The sequence below is a fragment of the Pinus tabuliformis genome, chromosome 4_2 (assembly GCF_031772625.1).
Source record: "Pinus tabuliformis cultivar Carrire ecotype Pingquan chromosome 4_2, CPIR1, whole genome shotgun sequence".
NCBI classification, from domain to species: Eukaryota; Viridiplantae; Streptophyta; class Pinopsida; order Pinales; family Pinaceae; genus Pinus; species Pinus tabuliformis.
The window spans coordinates 829,356,237-829,373,416 of NC_142304.1; the positions used below are offsets into that span (position 1 = coordinate 829,356,237).

General features: G+C 34.8%; 1 protein-coding gene and 1 pseudogene across 1 annotated transcript; both read right to left on the reverse strand.

The window, feature by feature from the left end:
- Positions 1-1,296: 1,296 nt before the first annotated feature.
- Positions 1,297-1,797, reverse strand: LOC149172239 (protein LOL3-like). The gene has a single exon (XM_089427676.1). The coding sequence runs from the start codon at positions 1,778-1,780 to the stop codon at positions 1,409-1,411; it is 372 nt and encodes a 123-aa protein (XP_089283802.1). The 5' UTR covers positions 1,781-1,797; the 3' UTR covers positions 1,297-1,408.
- A 13,346-nt stretch (positions 1,798-15,143) lies between these two features.
- LOC149172240 (chaperone protein dnaJ 8, chloroplastic-like) lies at positions 15,144-16,416 on the reverse strand (annotated as a pseudogene).
- Positions 16,417-17,180: the final 764 nt, after the last annotated feature.

The window sequence follows — 17,180 nt, forward strand, 5'->3', positions numbered from 1 at the left end:
AAAAATTTCATACCAAATAAAACAAATTAAGGACAATCAAAGTGTTGAAATTGACTTAATCATGATATTAAAAGCAACCCATTCTTAAAAATAACCATGAAAAGTAATACTCCCTGTTTTTGTCAGCTAACTTTTGTGCATGGCGAAAAGTTTGGCATTATAGATTTGTTGTGTCCTGCAGATTAGTACGTTATAAAAGCATACAACAATATCAAATTGCCAACGCTAAGCAAGTTAATTAGCATTTATATAATCCACCAAATGTTCTTTTAAATTATTCTTCCAAATGTTCCATTATTTATTTCAAACCTGCGTGAATTTTGTGGAAATTTTTAATTTTTAATTTTTTATTTTTTTTTGTACTTGTACCAACTCTTGCAGTTTCATCCAATTTTTGTAATTCTCATGATTCTCTGAATTTACATGCCACCAAAGTTTTGTTTTATGCCAAAAACAATCACAAATCACTTAACAAATTTTTTTTTATTTTTTTTTTATTTTTTATTATTTTTAACAATGTATTAAGACAATCATATATTATAACAACATAATAAAAAAAAAATCAATAACCAACATAACAATAATCAAATAACAAAAAATTGTAACTATATTAATTAATGCAATTATAAAACATATTAATATATTAATACAATTTTTACATCAAACATTAATTAGTAATTAAATTAATTAATTAACAAACATATACAACTTATAAAAAAATAACAAATTACAATTAACAAATATTAATATATACACTGAATTTAAAAATATAAATAACAACAAAATACAATTATAATAATATATTAATATATTAATACAATTAATATACCAATATATTAATTATAATAACAAACATAACATATTATAATTATATTAATATATTAATATAATTATAATAACAAACATTAACGCAGAGTATAACCAAATCAAAACAAAATAAATAAAAACAAAATAAACCTAAAAATACAAAACAAACCAAAAGAAATGCAAAACAAAACGGGATTGAAGGCATATGAAGATTTTTAGTTGAGGCATATGAAGATTGCGCATTGTATACCTCATTGATGGCAGTGCTCTTGAGCTCATGGCGAGCTGGTAAAATGATTTTTTCTGCTGGAAAATCTCCAAATATCAGCAAGATTTCCATCGAAAATTTCTCCAAGAAAAACAAGTGCGTGGATTGCACTAATATGGCGGCTGCAACTGCGCTCTAGGAGTTGGGCAGTAGATTTGGGCAGTAGATTTTTATGTGTCATAACTTCTCTGTAGTAACTCCAACCGCAACATTACTCACCATTTTCCCCCTTTCATCCACTGTCATCGGATGCTCAACAACCACAGTTTGAGTTTGTGATCGTGTTGGAAGTGCAGAACTAGAAGCTGGGGTTGTAGCTGCCGCTGGAGTTCTTTATACAGGAAGTGGCATTCTCATATTGCTTATTTGTCCAACATTCGTAACATAATGACAGACAACACATTTTACAGATGGAGCTCCATATGGGTTCATAAGTGTTGTAAAACAACTCCCGCAACTCACATGTGCAACCTGATTTGCTTCCATTGCGAGATTAACTGTGTTGCAACAAGAGCACTGAACACTAGTTGCTCCACGAACGTACATTATCAATGTACGACAACATCCACAGATTAGCTGAGCCATTTCTGTCCCAGGGGGTGGAACTGGAGTCACTATGTTGCATACTGCACAACAAACATTTGGTGCACCTTGCGGATAAACAAGAAGAGTTCTACATCCACTGCACACAAGCTGACCCTGCATACCATTGGGGGCGGAAGAGGCATATCCCTTTGAGCACTTCTCACACTTCCATTGCTTTTCAATGTTGTGTTTTCTGCGGAAGTGTTTCTTGATGCCAACTAGGTCTCCCAGAGCGTGGCATGGATCGTTGTGAAGGCACGTTGGGTCAGGGCAAACATACACTCGCTTCCGGACTTCTGGAGTAGACCTCTTTAGCAGTTTCCATGGAACCTTGTGCCGGCGCCTGTGCATCTGCAGGTTTTGATCCCTCTGGAACCCCTGGTGGTGGACGAGACAGGAAAAGGGGAGGACGTTCTAGCCGAGGAGGAACTAAACCCTGGGACTTCTTGAATGTGCAGAGGGTTACCATGAATTGATCCTGAAGTGCCTGAAGCAGCAGTACCTGGCGAGGGCAAAGAGCTCATGTTGGATCCAGAAGAAAATGAGGAAACTACGACCTTGTGGAATCTTGGACTAGGTTGCAAACAGAGATTAGCAGCTAATGGTGCTGGCTTTGTTGCAGGATTGAAGAATGTAAAGCACTCTGATTGCATAGAATACACTGAAGTACAGTAATCCCTGCAAACCCTATATACATTTGAGAAGTACTTAGATAGATTGAATATTGGCCAGACTGAGGGTTAACTCTGACTATGAATAGTTAACAATCCAATCCTAAATCACCGAAGCCTTGAGCACGGTTCGGGTGGGAGTGGGACTAAGGAGTCGTAATGATTGCTTGTCTTCTATTTTTGGTCGTTTTGCTTCAGACAATATTTGATTTGCCCTGCATTTCTTTCACGAAAAACACGATAGCAGGGCTCGGTCCGAATCATATCCCTCTCACTAGTCCTGATCCATAGTCCATGCGTTTCGATACTCCACTTTTTGGTTTGAACACCCAAAGAAAATTATTCGAGGCCCCAGAAAAAAAACAATTGAGAAATTGGCGATCTGCACTGAACCTTGGAATATTGCATATTATTACATGGGAATTTTTTTATTTTTTATTTTTTTATTTATTTTTTATTATTTAAAAAAATTAAAATTTAAAAAGATTAAGTTTTATCTTAAAAAAAAAAAAATTAAGATGATTTTTCACTCATTCACAAAATTCTTTATTGTCGCATTGCAGATTAGTTCTCCAGCAAGAGTATTTTTATTTGGAATAAATCAATAGATTTTTTGATCTTCCTGATCGCACGAAGCGCAGGAAGAGAGCATACTAATCGCTTGATTTGTTTTTATTTATGCAGGGGGTTTTTAAAAAACTGAATTTAAAACTAGCTAAATACTAAAACATCAGAAAACTCAAACTTGAACTCCTTTATGAAGATCCTGCTGTCACCAGGTTTCACAAGTTAGTTTTTCTAAAGAAAAATACTAGTACTGAATTAAATTCCTAATGCCTGATCCCTTAGCACCATCCCCGGCAACGGCGCCAAAATGTTGGGCAATTTAATTGCTTAAATTGCTTTCATTAAATTATCAACCAGGGAAACTCGTAAGCTTGTGATGGTGCTAGCAAAATATATGCAGGAGTAGGCAACTAACTCTATGTCTAACTAGATTATTTACGATTCAATATAATATGCAGGGGAAGAGGCTCCTAATTAAGGAGGTCTTGGTTGTCCTTCCCTACAGTATCATAGATTGAAAAGAAACCATTGATCACATAAAACCAGAAACTTGAAATAAAGACAAGAGAATGAACTTTAATTGTTGTTCAGATTCAAATAGAGAGAAAGACTAACTTAGTCCCTTGATTGTCCCCTCATAAACTAATCCAAACTAAACTAAGATTCATTCATAAGCATAAGAAATGAAATACTTGAAACATAAAAGCAAAAGAATGAATTTCAATTATCATGCAAATCAAATGGAGAGAGAGCCTAACCTAGACCCTTGGTTATCCCCTCATATGCTAATAAGATTTTAATTTAAAACTCATTCATCAATCACAAACAAATCCTCAAACATCTAAGCAATTAAATTAAATAAGATCTATTATGAAATAAAATGTTTCTTTCATCCTTTTAGAGTGAGCTCAATTCTCTTAAGAATAAAGTGACAAATTATTCCATTTACTACACTAAGACAACTTATATCTAAAACTATATAATGGAAATTTATGTAAAATGAAGCTTTATTCTATTCCATCATAAGTTGGATACATGCTCCAAGAGTCCTCCCTTTGGAATGGAGGAGGTACTCCTATTTATACAATGGGATGAGATAACAAACTCATAATGATGATCCACTAATCTCTCTTTAGTTCCATACATTTCTCAACCATCTAGACACATAACCCCCTTTTGTCCTTGATCTTCTCCATGAGATCATGATCTTCTCCATGAGGTTTATCTTCTCAAATTCGAATTTGATCCTTCAAGGCCACATAAAGGTGTCTTGGAAGCTTCCTTGGAACCTACACATGTCACAAAAACAACCCACTTTCCATATATAAAGTAAAATATATTATTTTCTAGTATTTAATCAAGAATTTCTCTAAAACATGCTTAAAAATAAACAATATTTGGAAAATATAAATGAGACCCATTATTGGTGAATAGTAGGGAAAATGGAATGACAAGGTGGTGAATAGTGAGTGATATAATGGAAGCATAGGTGAAAAATGTATGGTAATGAGTGATATTTGTATGACATTTTTGGAGCCCAACAAAACCCTTCCGGTTGCTCTAACTAAATCTCTTCTTTTAGTTCCCCATTCATAAATGCAGAATTTACATCTAGTTGGTGCATCATCCAATGCTTCTTAGTAGCTAAGGCAATTAACATTATGATGGTGTTCAATTTAGCTACAGGGGCGAAGGTTTCTTCATAATCTATCCCTTCTTTTTGTGTATACCCCTTTGCAACCAACCTAGCTTTCAGTTTTTCTATAGTTCCATCTGCATTAATTTTCGGTTTATATAACCATTTGCAACCTATGACCTGTTTTCCTCTAGGAAGTTCTACTAATTCCCAAGTGTTGTTTCTGATTATTGAATCATATTCCTATTCCATGGCTATTTTCCATTCATTACTTTCATTTGCTTCTTTATAACTAGATGGTTCAACAACATTCATGATACTAGTTATAAATGCATTTTCCCTATATCTTGCAGGCATTTGAGATTTCCTACCTGATCTCCTGAGTGGTGGGATGGTGGTTTAAAACCTTATTTCTTCCTGCTGCTCCTGTTGTTGCTGCTCCTGTTGTTTTTGCTGTTGTTGTTGTTGTTGTTGCTGCTGTTGTTGTTGCTGCTATTGTTGTTGTTGTTGCTACTATTGTTGTTGTTGTAGTTGTTGTTGTTCATCCTCTGCCTTTGTTTGCTGCTAACCCTGATTGTTCTCTGCTTCTTCTTCTTCAAAGTACAGGATGTCCCATCCATCATAGTGCTCATTAGTTTCTTCACTATCCTGCTCATGGAATTTAACATCTATACTAACAAAGATCTTGTGAGTAGAGGGATTAAATAATCTGTATGCTTTATATGACGACCAATACCCTATAAAAGTGCATCTGATGGCTTTTGAGTCTAATTTCTTTCTATCTTCCCTGGGTATGTGGGCAAATGCTTTACATCCAAATATTCTTAAGTATTTTACTGCAGGCTTATATCCATATAAAGCTTCAAAAGGAGTTTTAAACTCAAGACTTCTTGTAGGACTCCTATTTTTTAAATAAACCGCAGTACTCACTGCTTCAACCCAAAAACCATTTGAAAGATTCTTACCTTTCAACATACTTCTCGCACATTCCACTAGAGTTCTACTCTTCCTTTCTGTTACTCCATTCCGTTGTGGAGTATGGGGTACTGTAAACTGCTACAAAATTCCATGATCTTTACAATATCTTATCAGCTCATCTTTCCTATATTCTCCCTCTTGATTAGAACGAAGAATTTTTATCTGTTTCCCTGTTTGTCTTTCAATCATATTTTTAAACTTCTTAAAGTATTCAAATGTATGACTCTTCTTACTTAAGAAATACACCCAATAAAACTTCGTATAGTCATCAATAAACAGTAGGAAATACACTACACCTCTTAATGATTTTGTCTGCATGGGACCGCAAAGGTCTGTGTGCACTAACTCTAGTATATCCCTCTGTTTCTTTTCTACTCTAACATGGAATTCTTCTCTATGCATTTTTTCTAAAGTACAATCATCGCAATCATTATATACTTGCTTTAGCATAGGAAGATCTCTTACCATTTCTTTCCTCTGTAGTAACAACAAATCATTATAATTGATGTGGTCGAATCTCTGGTGCCAAAGCTCTTCAGTAGTCAGGCTTGCAGCTGTCAATGCTCGAACCGGTGCACGTCTCACATCCAACTTGTATAGTCCTCTTGTTCAGATTCTTGTAGCAATTGTCTTCATTCCATCTAGCAGATACTTAATGTCACAGTTAGATTTTAAAAATTCAACTTTCAAATCTTGATCTGTAATCATTGATATAGAAATCAAGTTTTTTGTTATGCTAGGCACATACATTACATTATAAATTTGTTTGATATTACCATCAGGTAGAATAATAGAAACTTTCCCACATCCTTTGATTTGATGACTTCTGTCATCTCCTAGGTAAATTTGTGTGCCTTCATTGATCTCTTTAAAATCCTCCAGCCAGTGCTTGTTCCTGTCATGTGTGTTGACGCTCTTGAATCTACATACCAGATGTCTACATCAACATTTTCATCACGATCTGCCATGAACAATCTCAAATTATGTACCTGATCACCATTCACGAGATGACCTGCATGTCTCTTTGGCTTCTGTTGTTCTTCATGATACTTCTTTTTCCTACATTCCCTGGCAATATGACCCAATTTTCCGCAACAAAAACATTTAGTTTCAGAGTAATTTTTATTTGGGTGCATACCTTGAGTCAGATTTCGCCGTTTATGTGAACTTGCTCCGTTTTGCCATTGTGGACCTCCTTTCCCTTTATAGAAGTCCTTTCTCGCCACCAATGCAAGATCGGCACTCTGGGGCTTCAAAGTCGATCTCCTCTCTTCTTCCTGCATTAGTATACCTGTCAGCTCTTCAAAATGCGGGATCTTTTCTCTGGCATTAATCCTAGTGATGAACATCTGATAATCATTAGTGACACCATTCATTGTAATGGTCACAAGATCTGTATTGTCCTTTGTATGACCAATATCTGATAATTTGGTTTTCAGATCCTTGATCCTTGCTACGAATGAAGCAATCGTTTCATTCTCCTCCATCTTCATGGACATAATCTTACTCTTGAGGAAAAAAAGACGATTTGAATTTCTGATCTCGTACAATTCCTTCAGAATTCCCCAGATCTCGTTCGCTGACTTACCTTCCCTGATATGCGATATAATACAATCTTTCACTACATATTTAACATTGTCCTTGCTCTGCTTTCTCATTTCTCCCAATCTCGACTGATGTTGATCCAGCCACAGGCCTCGGCTCATCCCCATTCACAATCTACCAAGCACTCTGCGCTTCTAGCAAAGTCTGCATCTTAAACTCCAAATTTGCATAATTGGACCCATCGGGCTTGTTATGCTCGTTCATCCATGCTTCAAAAATATTGTTATCCATCTTGGCGATTTAGAAAAAAAATTTGACAGGTAAAAGATGTTAAATTTATCCCAAATCCGTGACAACGATAGATCACTATTGTTAGATCTCGCAACACACGCATAGATCTCCGTGCTTTCTTCTTAACCTCCAAACAACCTCCTGTTGTCAGCTACAGCCTTGTTCTTGGCTTCCCCACTCAGCTTCTCTGGCAGCTACAACCTTGTTCTTGGCTCCCTTTGCAATTTCTTTGATTTACATGATCGTTGTTGATATTTGCCCAATATCCGAGACTAGTCGTAGAAATACACCAATTTTCAAAGACTAGTTGCAACCGTCATTGATATTAGCCCAATATCCGAGACTAGTCGCTGAAATACACCAATTTTTAGAGACTAATCGCAACCGTCGTAGTTGTACACTGGAAAAGTGCGACGATCAAAAAATGAAAATCCTGAGAAGTGCAGTAGTGTATCATTGCGGCTATCCACTCAAAACCTACGACGATTTCGGTTCAAAAAACCACCCACCAGCCAGCGTATAGGTTCCTCAACCCTGACGCTCTGATACCATGATAAAAATGGCAATGTTTGTATTAATGAAAATAAAACCCACTGGTCAGCTCTACGAAACAAAGTCTGAACCAGGAGAGTCTGGCTCTGCAGAACGCTCTACATTGTTCATTAACATTACACATTAAATAGAATACATGGTTTTAGGGAAATTAGAACAACATCCTAAGAAATAGACCCTAATTCCTTTCCTGAGGCTACGTGAACCAACTCTACCTATTCTAGGATATTATCCATTATCTTCAACATGCCTCTACCTTGACCAAATGAAACTTGTGTCTTGAAGGCATGATCCAATGAGGAGCTTGTTGCTCTATTTAGTATATTTTTATGAGAAATCAGTGATGCATGAAGCTCATCCACTGAGAACTGTGAGAGATCATTTGTCTCTTCTATGGCCACAACAATGACATCAAACCTTGCTGGAAAAATTCTCAAAACTTTCTCAACTATTTTATTTTCCTCAAGTGTCTCACCATGAGACCCAATTTGAGTAACTAGTCCAATTACATGTGTAAAAAATGAGTCTACATTCTCAAACTCTTCCATACAAAGTGTCTCGAAGTCTCTTCTCAACATTTGCAGTTTCATTGTCTTGACTTTTGCCATGCCTTGGTAGGTTGTCTAGAGGGTGTCCCATGCTTGTTTGGATTTTGTTGCTATTGCAACTCTTGGGAAAATACTTTCATGAACTGCTTGAAAAATGTAGAAGAGGGCTTTTGCATCCTTCTTCCTGTTGTCCCTCAACAAATCCCTTTCTGCTTGAGACAAGGCATTGTATGCTGCTGCATCTGTTGGTTCTTGAAAACCATTCTCCACCAAATCCCAAATGTATTGAGAAGAAAACAGGGCATTCATTGTAATAGCCCAATAATCATAATTTTTGCCATTAAATTGAGGTATATGAGGATTTGTGAAGCTTGTGGTTTATGTTGCCATTTCTAAGTGTAAAAAGAAACTTTCTACTTGGTAAATACAATTCAAAAATCTGCCCTCACTAACAGAGTTTAACCCGCTCTCATACCATGTTAGAAAAATTTTAAGGCGCAGAGTATGGACGTGTGACTCAAGAACAGAATATTGGAGTTTGACTCAAAAACATAATATGGGAGTTTGACTCAAGAACATAATATTGGAGTTTGACTCAAGAACAGTTGCGGTTAGAAAATTTTTAGGGCGCAGAGTATGGACGTGTGACTCAAGAACAGAATATTGGAGTTTGACTCAAAAACATAATATGGGAGTTTGACTCAAGAACAAAATATTGGAGTTTGACTCAAGAACAGTTGCGGCAAGCAAATCACAACTGGAGTAAAACATAAAAAAAACTCACGAAAAAACATAGTAAAACAATGTGGTTGCATTAAATATATTCATGAAGGTTTAAGGCCATATCACAACAAACCAGACTTTGGATTATATTATACGCTAAAACATAGAAAAAAAGTCAGGGAAAAAAAGAGTAAAACAATGTGGTTGCATAAATCTATTCATAAAGGTTTAAAGCCATATTGCAACAAACCAAACCTTAGATTATATTATAAAGTATATGTAAACACATTCACATGATACACAAAATTTTTTACTGGATTAGCAGCAAATTGCTCCATGATTTTCTCTTCACTACCTCCTCTTTTCCGCTTTACCATGCAAATGACTTTTACATTCATATTTATATTTAGCCAAACATACATTTTTGACATTAATACATGACAAAGCAAATCATTAAGAGGCACAATGAGCACATGCTCATATCTATGTTGTGTGAATACATATTTCAGTAAGGGAGTAAATATTTGACCTACTTAATTATCAACCCGATATTAAATTCACATTCACATTCACATTCATTCTTAAATGCTTAATATGTGTTGCAAAATTGTCTAATGTGTTGCGGAATGGAGAACTCGTACTCCGTACTCCTGGTCACAGCCTCTGTCCTTCAGCCTGCAAACAGATCCGCAACCTGCAAAATTCATGTGACGAAGTATGGCTGCTGGTGTCAATATGTTTAACGCTATGGTTGGGATTAATTTTTCAACGGAAGCCATGGTCCAGTTGATTAAGTTCGGTGAATGTGACCAAAATTTCAATTTGGATTTGGATCTCTCAAACGTTTTGGATCTTGGTGCTGAAGATTTGAGGCAGCAACGGTGATAGCGGTGAAGATTTGAGGCAGCAACTGTGATAGCGGTGAAATGTTATAAACAATGAATGAGCTATCGAAACTCTCTAAGCATGGTTGTTTTCAATGTGAAAAATGCGAGGTAATCTTGGAAACAGAAAGAGAAGAGAAAGCAACTACCAATCTCTCTTTCAGAGGCAGACACAATCTCTCCTTTCCTAAATTTTTCATTTCCTCCAGCAATTATCCACTGTATTCTTTGCGGAGCAAATCTGGGGGCACTCGATAAAAGATATGTGTTGATCATACGAGAGTAGTTTTGGTGTATTTTTCATGGGAGAGTGTAAGGTATCATTTAAAAATACCTCGTCGCTTGATTACTCTGATATCCAGGGTTATCTGACAGGTTTTTTTAGATGGTGCTGCTAACTGGGGTTGTGTTTTTTAAAACGAATTTTGATGAACATTTCTATCTTTTCTGATACGGCTATGAAGGCACTAATACTAAAGCTGAGGTTATTGCTTTATGGGTCTGCTGTATTTTGCCAGAAGCATTGATTCGGAACAGCTTAACATCTGTGGCTATGCAAAAATAATAATAAATTGGATTAGTGGAAGAACAATGCTTTATACTAAGATGTTGTTAAACTGGATGCAATGCATTGAAAATCTGAAAAGATCTTTTGGAAGCATCTCTTTCAATCACGTCTACAGGGAATTAAATGGTACAATACTCTCTATCAAAGAGAGGCCTTACAACAGTGCAGGGACTCATTCACTTCTGTTTTCTACAAAACGGTCTCGGGATGGAAGAAGGAGCCATTCCGTTTGGTTGAGTTTTGAGCCTATGCTCTTTTTTGTTTGCAATTTTTTTACAGTGATATATAGATGGTTAACTCTTGTTGTGTTTCCTTAGGCAGTTGATGCTCTCAGTGTATTAGGCTCTGATAACAAAACATGTGAGTTCTTTAGGCTGTCAAATGATCATAATGTTGATATGAGAGCATTTATATATTTTTAAATAATATAAAATTTTATATTTCTATTTATATGCATCAACACTATAATTATGCAATAATTTTATATATTAAATATCAGTGGTTTGGAAAAAAAAAATATCATTGCACTTTTTAAAATTTACTGTTATACTCCAAACCCTTTTCTACCAAGGATAAAATGTGTCAAATTTTAATTCATTTTGTACTCGTAATTTGTCTGTTATACTCCAAACCCTTTTCTACCAAGGATAAAATGTGTCGTATTTTAATTCATGTTGCACTCTAATTTGTCTCATTATTGTGGGTTAAGGACGGATGGAATTTGATCATGGGTTAAGGAGGGATGGAATTTGATTATTAAATTGTTTTTAATATATGAAATATTTAATAATTGAACTATAATTATTAAATATTTTAAATATATGATCTTTTTAATAATTATATTTATTTTGAAATAAGATTTTAAAATTTTAATTTAATTATTAATAATTATTAAATTAAATTTATATTTAATTTTCAGAATATTATCTATATTAGTCATAAATTAAAAATTAAGATTTATTTCAAAAATAGTTATATCATTTTTTTCTTTTAATTAAATTAATCATTTAAAATATGTTATATAAATATATGCTATATGAATGAGTTATAATATTTTTGCATATAGTATTAGTAACTCATGGTATTGTGATAAGGTATATTTACAAGTGAACAATCTCCATGACAAAGTGGCCGTGAATTAGGGTTAAGAATCATGTTATATGTTTTTTAAAATGTATATATCAATCAAATGAGAAAAGATATGGTTAAGAATCATGTTATATGTTTTCTTAAATGTATATTTCAACCAAATGCAAAAAGGCCAACTGCATAGATGAAAAACTATCTTTAAAATAATTTTATTTATTTCTTTCTTTCTATTCCATCATCATCAAAAAAATAAAAATATTATCATATTAAAAAAAAAAAATAAATAAATAAATAAATAAATAAAATCTTTTACATCATCAGCCAAGGCAAAAAGCTGGTCGATAATTCTTTGTTCCTTTAAAAAAAAACTTGGAAAATAAGGGCTATGAACTTCTATTTATGCCAATGCTTCAATCTAGCTGGAAGAGTAATTCTAGTACTAGCAATTGTCCCAAAAGGTACAAAGAGAGGCCGATAGGATTAGTGAAAGGAAGAAAGTTATATAGATAGTCAAGCATATATAAAGTTAAGTAGTGACGAATGCAATACCCACGTTGACCATCCTGTACCAGTACATTTGATATTAGAAGAACAAAACCAAAACCAAACCATTCATATTAATATAGTAAGTGTAGAACGCGTTCATACTTAAAGTTCAATAGGTTCAATAGATTATTGGCAACACGTTTTTTTTTTAAACAGAAAGTAACTTACAACGTTGTACATGGTAAATGAAAAGTGGAGAAATTTGTGATTTGCAAATGTTAAAAAAATTCACTTACATTACTGGTTGACAGTAGAACTAAAATATTAACATTATTAAAATTTTGAAACCGATTTTAAATAAGTACTTGTTTGTTGTCAGAATAAATTTTCTCACTGCAAGAGGGGCAGTTGACAGCAAAAATTGTCAATTTTGATACAGATTGGATTGCCATGCAGTACCATATTCTTCTACAGTTCGTTAGAGTAAGGTTGGAAAATTGTAAAAGGAAGGTGACTTAGCAAAGGCTTTGATGATGTCAACATCATAAGAAGGCCAACATTTCGCTTTGATGTCTTGGAATAGCCAATCATCAAACATGACCTGTAACAAATTTCGAGTCAAGTTGTTTGATCTGCGTTCATTAGATGCCTGAAATTCTTGGTTTTATGTTTCATGCTTGGCCTTTCAGACTTTGTCTCTCATTTTGTTTTACATACTTAAGTCCTCAAATATAGTGCTTTTAGATTCCATTTTGGCAAACCCACCATTTAAAACAATATGTATTTCTCTGGCCCTCAAAGCAAGCTTTTAGCACTTATCTCATTTTGTTTTACATACTTAAGTCCTCAAATATAGTGGTTTTAGATTCCATTTTGGCAAACCCACCATTCAAAACAATATGTATTTCTCTGGCCCTCAAAGCAAGCTTTTAGCACTTATCTCATTTTGTTTTACATACTTAAGTCCTCAAATATAGTGGTTTTAGATTCCATTTTGGCAAACCCACCATTCAAAACAAAATGTATTTCTCTGGCCCTCAAAGCAAGCTTTTAGCACTTATTAATCTATGCTCTGTCCAAGATACAATTCAATCTTTAATTTTCAAGCATTTTAAGAGGCAAAACAGTGCAAATATTTTAAATGTTCTATTTACTTGTCTGAATTTTTACAAATAAAATATATATCTTACATCCCCACCCCACCTTTAAGGGGTTTAAAAAGAAGAAAGAGTGCTCTCAAAAAAATTAGAAACCTTTAATATAAGGTGAATTTTTAAAAATTTACATCAAGAATTTGATTCTGGAAATTTCTGCAATCCCTACACATCCTTCCTTTAAAGGGCATTTTACAATTTGGCTTTCCAAAAATGGAAATAGTCTCAACCAAAATTTTCAGTTATACGCTAATATGTGTCTCTAGATAACAACTCCCAATGATCTCCAGTTCACACAGAACATTGGTCACACACCAATTGCCCCCACATAACACTACTTATGCATCACTCATTCGCAATAGGTTAACAGGTTTCTTTGATATCCAATTCTAACAATAGTTTTAGATCATCTTTGTGTTTTGCTTCCTCACATAATCTGTGTCTCCAGATATTTTTCCTTCTACACTCCCATACTCCCATACACTCGTTTTCCTTCTACTCACACCAATCATCTTCAACTTTGATTTCAAACCAAGAAAGGGGTTCAAGGTTTCTATAATTTCAAATTCAATTAAAATGATTTCAGTTTCTTGGAATTTTCTCTGGAGCAATCTTTGCTGCCCCAAAACTGTTTATACCCTTTTCCATAAGTAGGATACATACGCAACGACATTTTTCACTCAAACCCTGAAAAAGAACAAGCCTTCAGGGAATTTCGTCTGGATCTTTTATCATTAATGTAAACAAAGAAACACAATCTATAAATTCCCATTGTTTTCTTGAAAAAGGAATCAGAAGAATTTACATTTTAAATGGCAAATATGAATACTTTCGAAATTGTGATGAGTTTCTTCTTCCGTATCTATCACATAAGTAGTTTTAGTGCCACCCCATTGTTGGCCACTCTTCGCCTTTACATCTGTAACCTGGACACTTTGCCTACTTCAATCGCCCTCATTAACTTTGCCAGTGTAGCACAGTTCAGATCTCTCTTGCTACAGGATCTACACATCAATTCTGCACTCAATGGCTCCACAATTATAGCCCCAAGCATAATTTGTCAGGGATTACCCTAGATTTGTCATGGTAACAATCAAGAAAGCACATACTCAAAACTAATTGATTGAATATATCTCAGTCCCAGATGAAACATATAAAATTAACATTAATGGTAAAACTTAACAACATTTGAATCCTGCAAATACAGGCAAGGATTGCCTATAGTTACATCCAAGAATAATGCCTTCTTCAGGATGATATACAATAGAAAAATTCATTATGGAATGAAACGGTTTCATTATGTCTCAAGGATCAAATATGTAGAAATTTTGCATTATGTAATGAAACGACAACATTTCATCTCAATGATCAAAGATCTCTTAATAAAAAATAATCAGGACCCATGACCAAATCAAATGACTCACTAAAACAGAGACAACTCAGAAAGCTGTTGCTTCATCTGGATCAGTAAGTCCTTTGTGTTATGGAAACCAACGGAAGATAAATAAAATCAACTATACAGTTAGAAGAACATATTGTATTTCCAGGAGATGAATGAAGAAGCTTTATGGGCTTTCTAAAATAGTTGTTTTTCTGCCAATAGCAGGAAATTTATAGATAGCCCATAACAGTCAACATGGGATCGGTAATGGAGAGGCCATAACTGTTTGCAAGGCCGAACAATAGACACCTACACAGTCTATGATAAAATTTCACATGGTCCAGAGAGATATCCCGCAGGTATGTACAAGTAGTTGAGAGTATAAATGAACATAACATATGTACAGGTAGTCTAATAATCAGGACCCATGACCAAATCAAATGACTCACTAAAACAAAGACAACTCAGAAAGCTGTTGCTTCATCTGGATCAGTAAGTCCTTTGTGTTATGGAAACCAACGGAAGATAAATAAAATCAACTATACAGTTAGAAGAACATATTGTATTTCCAGGAGATGAATGAAGAAGCTTTATGGGCTTTCTAAAACAGTTGTTTTTCTGCCAATAGCAGGAACTTTATAGATAGCCCATAACAGTCAACATGGGATCGGTAATGGAGAGGCCATAACTGTTTGCAAGGACGGACAATAGACACCTACACAGTCTATGATAAAATTTCATCAGGCATAAATGTTAATATGAGAGGAATAATCAAGGGTTCCAGCTCCTTCCCATCCCATCCATTCTTCCCACTCGTCCCAATAATCGTTATTGATTCCAATCATGCCCTCCACAGAGTAATCAACAGAATAGCTTTGCTGCTTTGCCTTTGCTAAACTGGACATTAACGTCTGCTCATTATCACAAAAGTAACAACAATCAGAAAACCGTGGGCCTGCATAAGACTCCCATATTACAGAATGAAAATGCATATAGATAAAGATTACTCTTAGGCAGGAAATTTACCTCAGAAGCCTGATGGATCTTGTGAAATTGAACCCCACGCACATCTCCTTTGCAAACATCCGGATGATACTGTAACCAGATTATATCAACATATGAGTGCAATATTAATGTTTTCTGACATTATATATGACCAGGGATATTGCCAGACAAATTTTCTTAAAAATTCTCAAGAATGTGTGAAGTCTGACATTTTTAATTTCTATTTCAAACCTTTATCTCTTTTTCTATTTGCTTTAGAAATGGAAGATTTATTGAAAATATCTGATCTTGAAAGTAAGAGGCATAGCTTCAAATGGATACTTGCATACCTACAACGCAAGGCGACGGTAGGCTCTCTTCACATCTTTTTCAGAAGCCCCAGGGCTCAATCTCAGCGTCTCATACTGCTCTTTCATCCCAGGAAAAGCAACAGAGGCCATCACAGATACATTCCTCCTGCCTCCCATTTGTAATAGAATACAGATTAATAGCAGTGTGCAACCCATTGTGAGTGTCTGGAGCATCTTCCAAAGCTGAACATGCAAATGATATAAAAGTGAAGTATGTGAATGTGATGAAAGGCTAAAATGCTGACATGTTTTTGTTGTTTAATGTAGAAGGAATCTTGCCATTTGGGCTCTAGAGCCCAACCTGCTCTCTCTTATTGCAAAACACAGAGCATTTAACTAACGAAAAACACAGAGCAATGGACCATGTACTCGATTATTCTTTGTTCATACCAGAGAGAACTGTTTTATCAAGTACGTGAACCCCTGTTGTGGGGTATACTGCTTTCAATTGGAAAACAACTCATATCAACTACCTGCTTAACCATTCAGAGAACAGAAAATGCACCGTGTTGTGGATGCCTTAAATTTAGTAGACCTTGGCCATACTATCTTATGAAGTTTGGTTGTGCTGGCTATCAGATTATTTTAGGATTGTGATTTTGGACACCAAGGTTTAGATTATTTCTTTATTATGGTGGCTGTAATGAATGATTTATATTCCATTCATTCTTACTGCATTTGGATAAATGCCCTTATTACTTTTTCAATAGGTTGTTGTAAACATCGACCTATCTAAAGTGAGAAACGTTTTTCTTTATAGAAAATGTTGTTGGTTGATTCATAAAACCCAAAACAAAGAGCAGTGGACCACGTAATTGAATACTTTTTGTTCATACAACAGAGAACAGTTCTATTAAGATATAACTAAACATGCGAGATATAACTAAACATATATACAATGAAAGTATTCGTTGGCTTCTAAACATATGTACAATGAAAGCATTCTATTATGTAGAGATGTAATTGAGAATGAGCCACTAATCATATATGCATGATGGGCCATGGCATCGGCAACACCAGTTAGTGTTTATTGTGGTGCCATATTGTGCGAGCTGTTCCTGCAATTGATGGCGCATCTACCTGTGTGCATCC

What these genes read in the sequence shown, in the direction of transcription:
- LOC149172239 (XM_089427676.1), bottom strand. Translation starts at nt 1,780, where the DNA reads ATGCAGGGTCAGCTTGTGTGCAGTGGATGTAGAACTCTTCTTGTTTAT.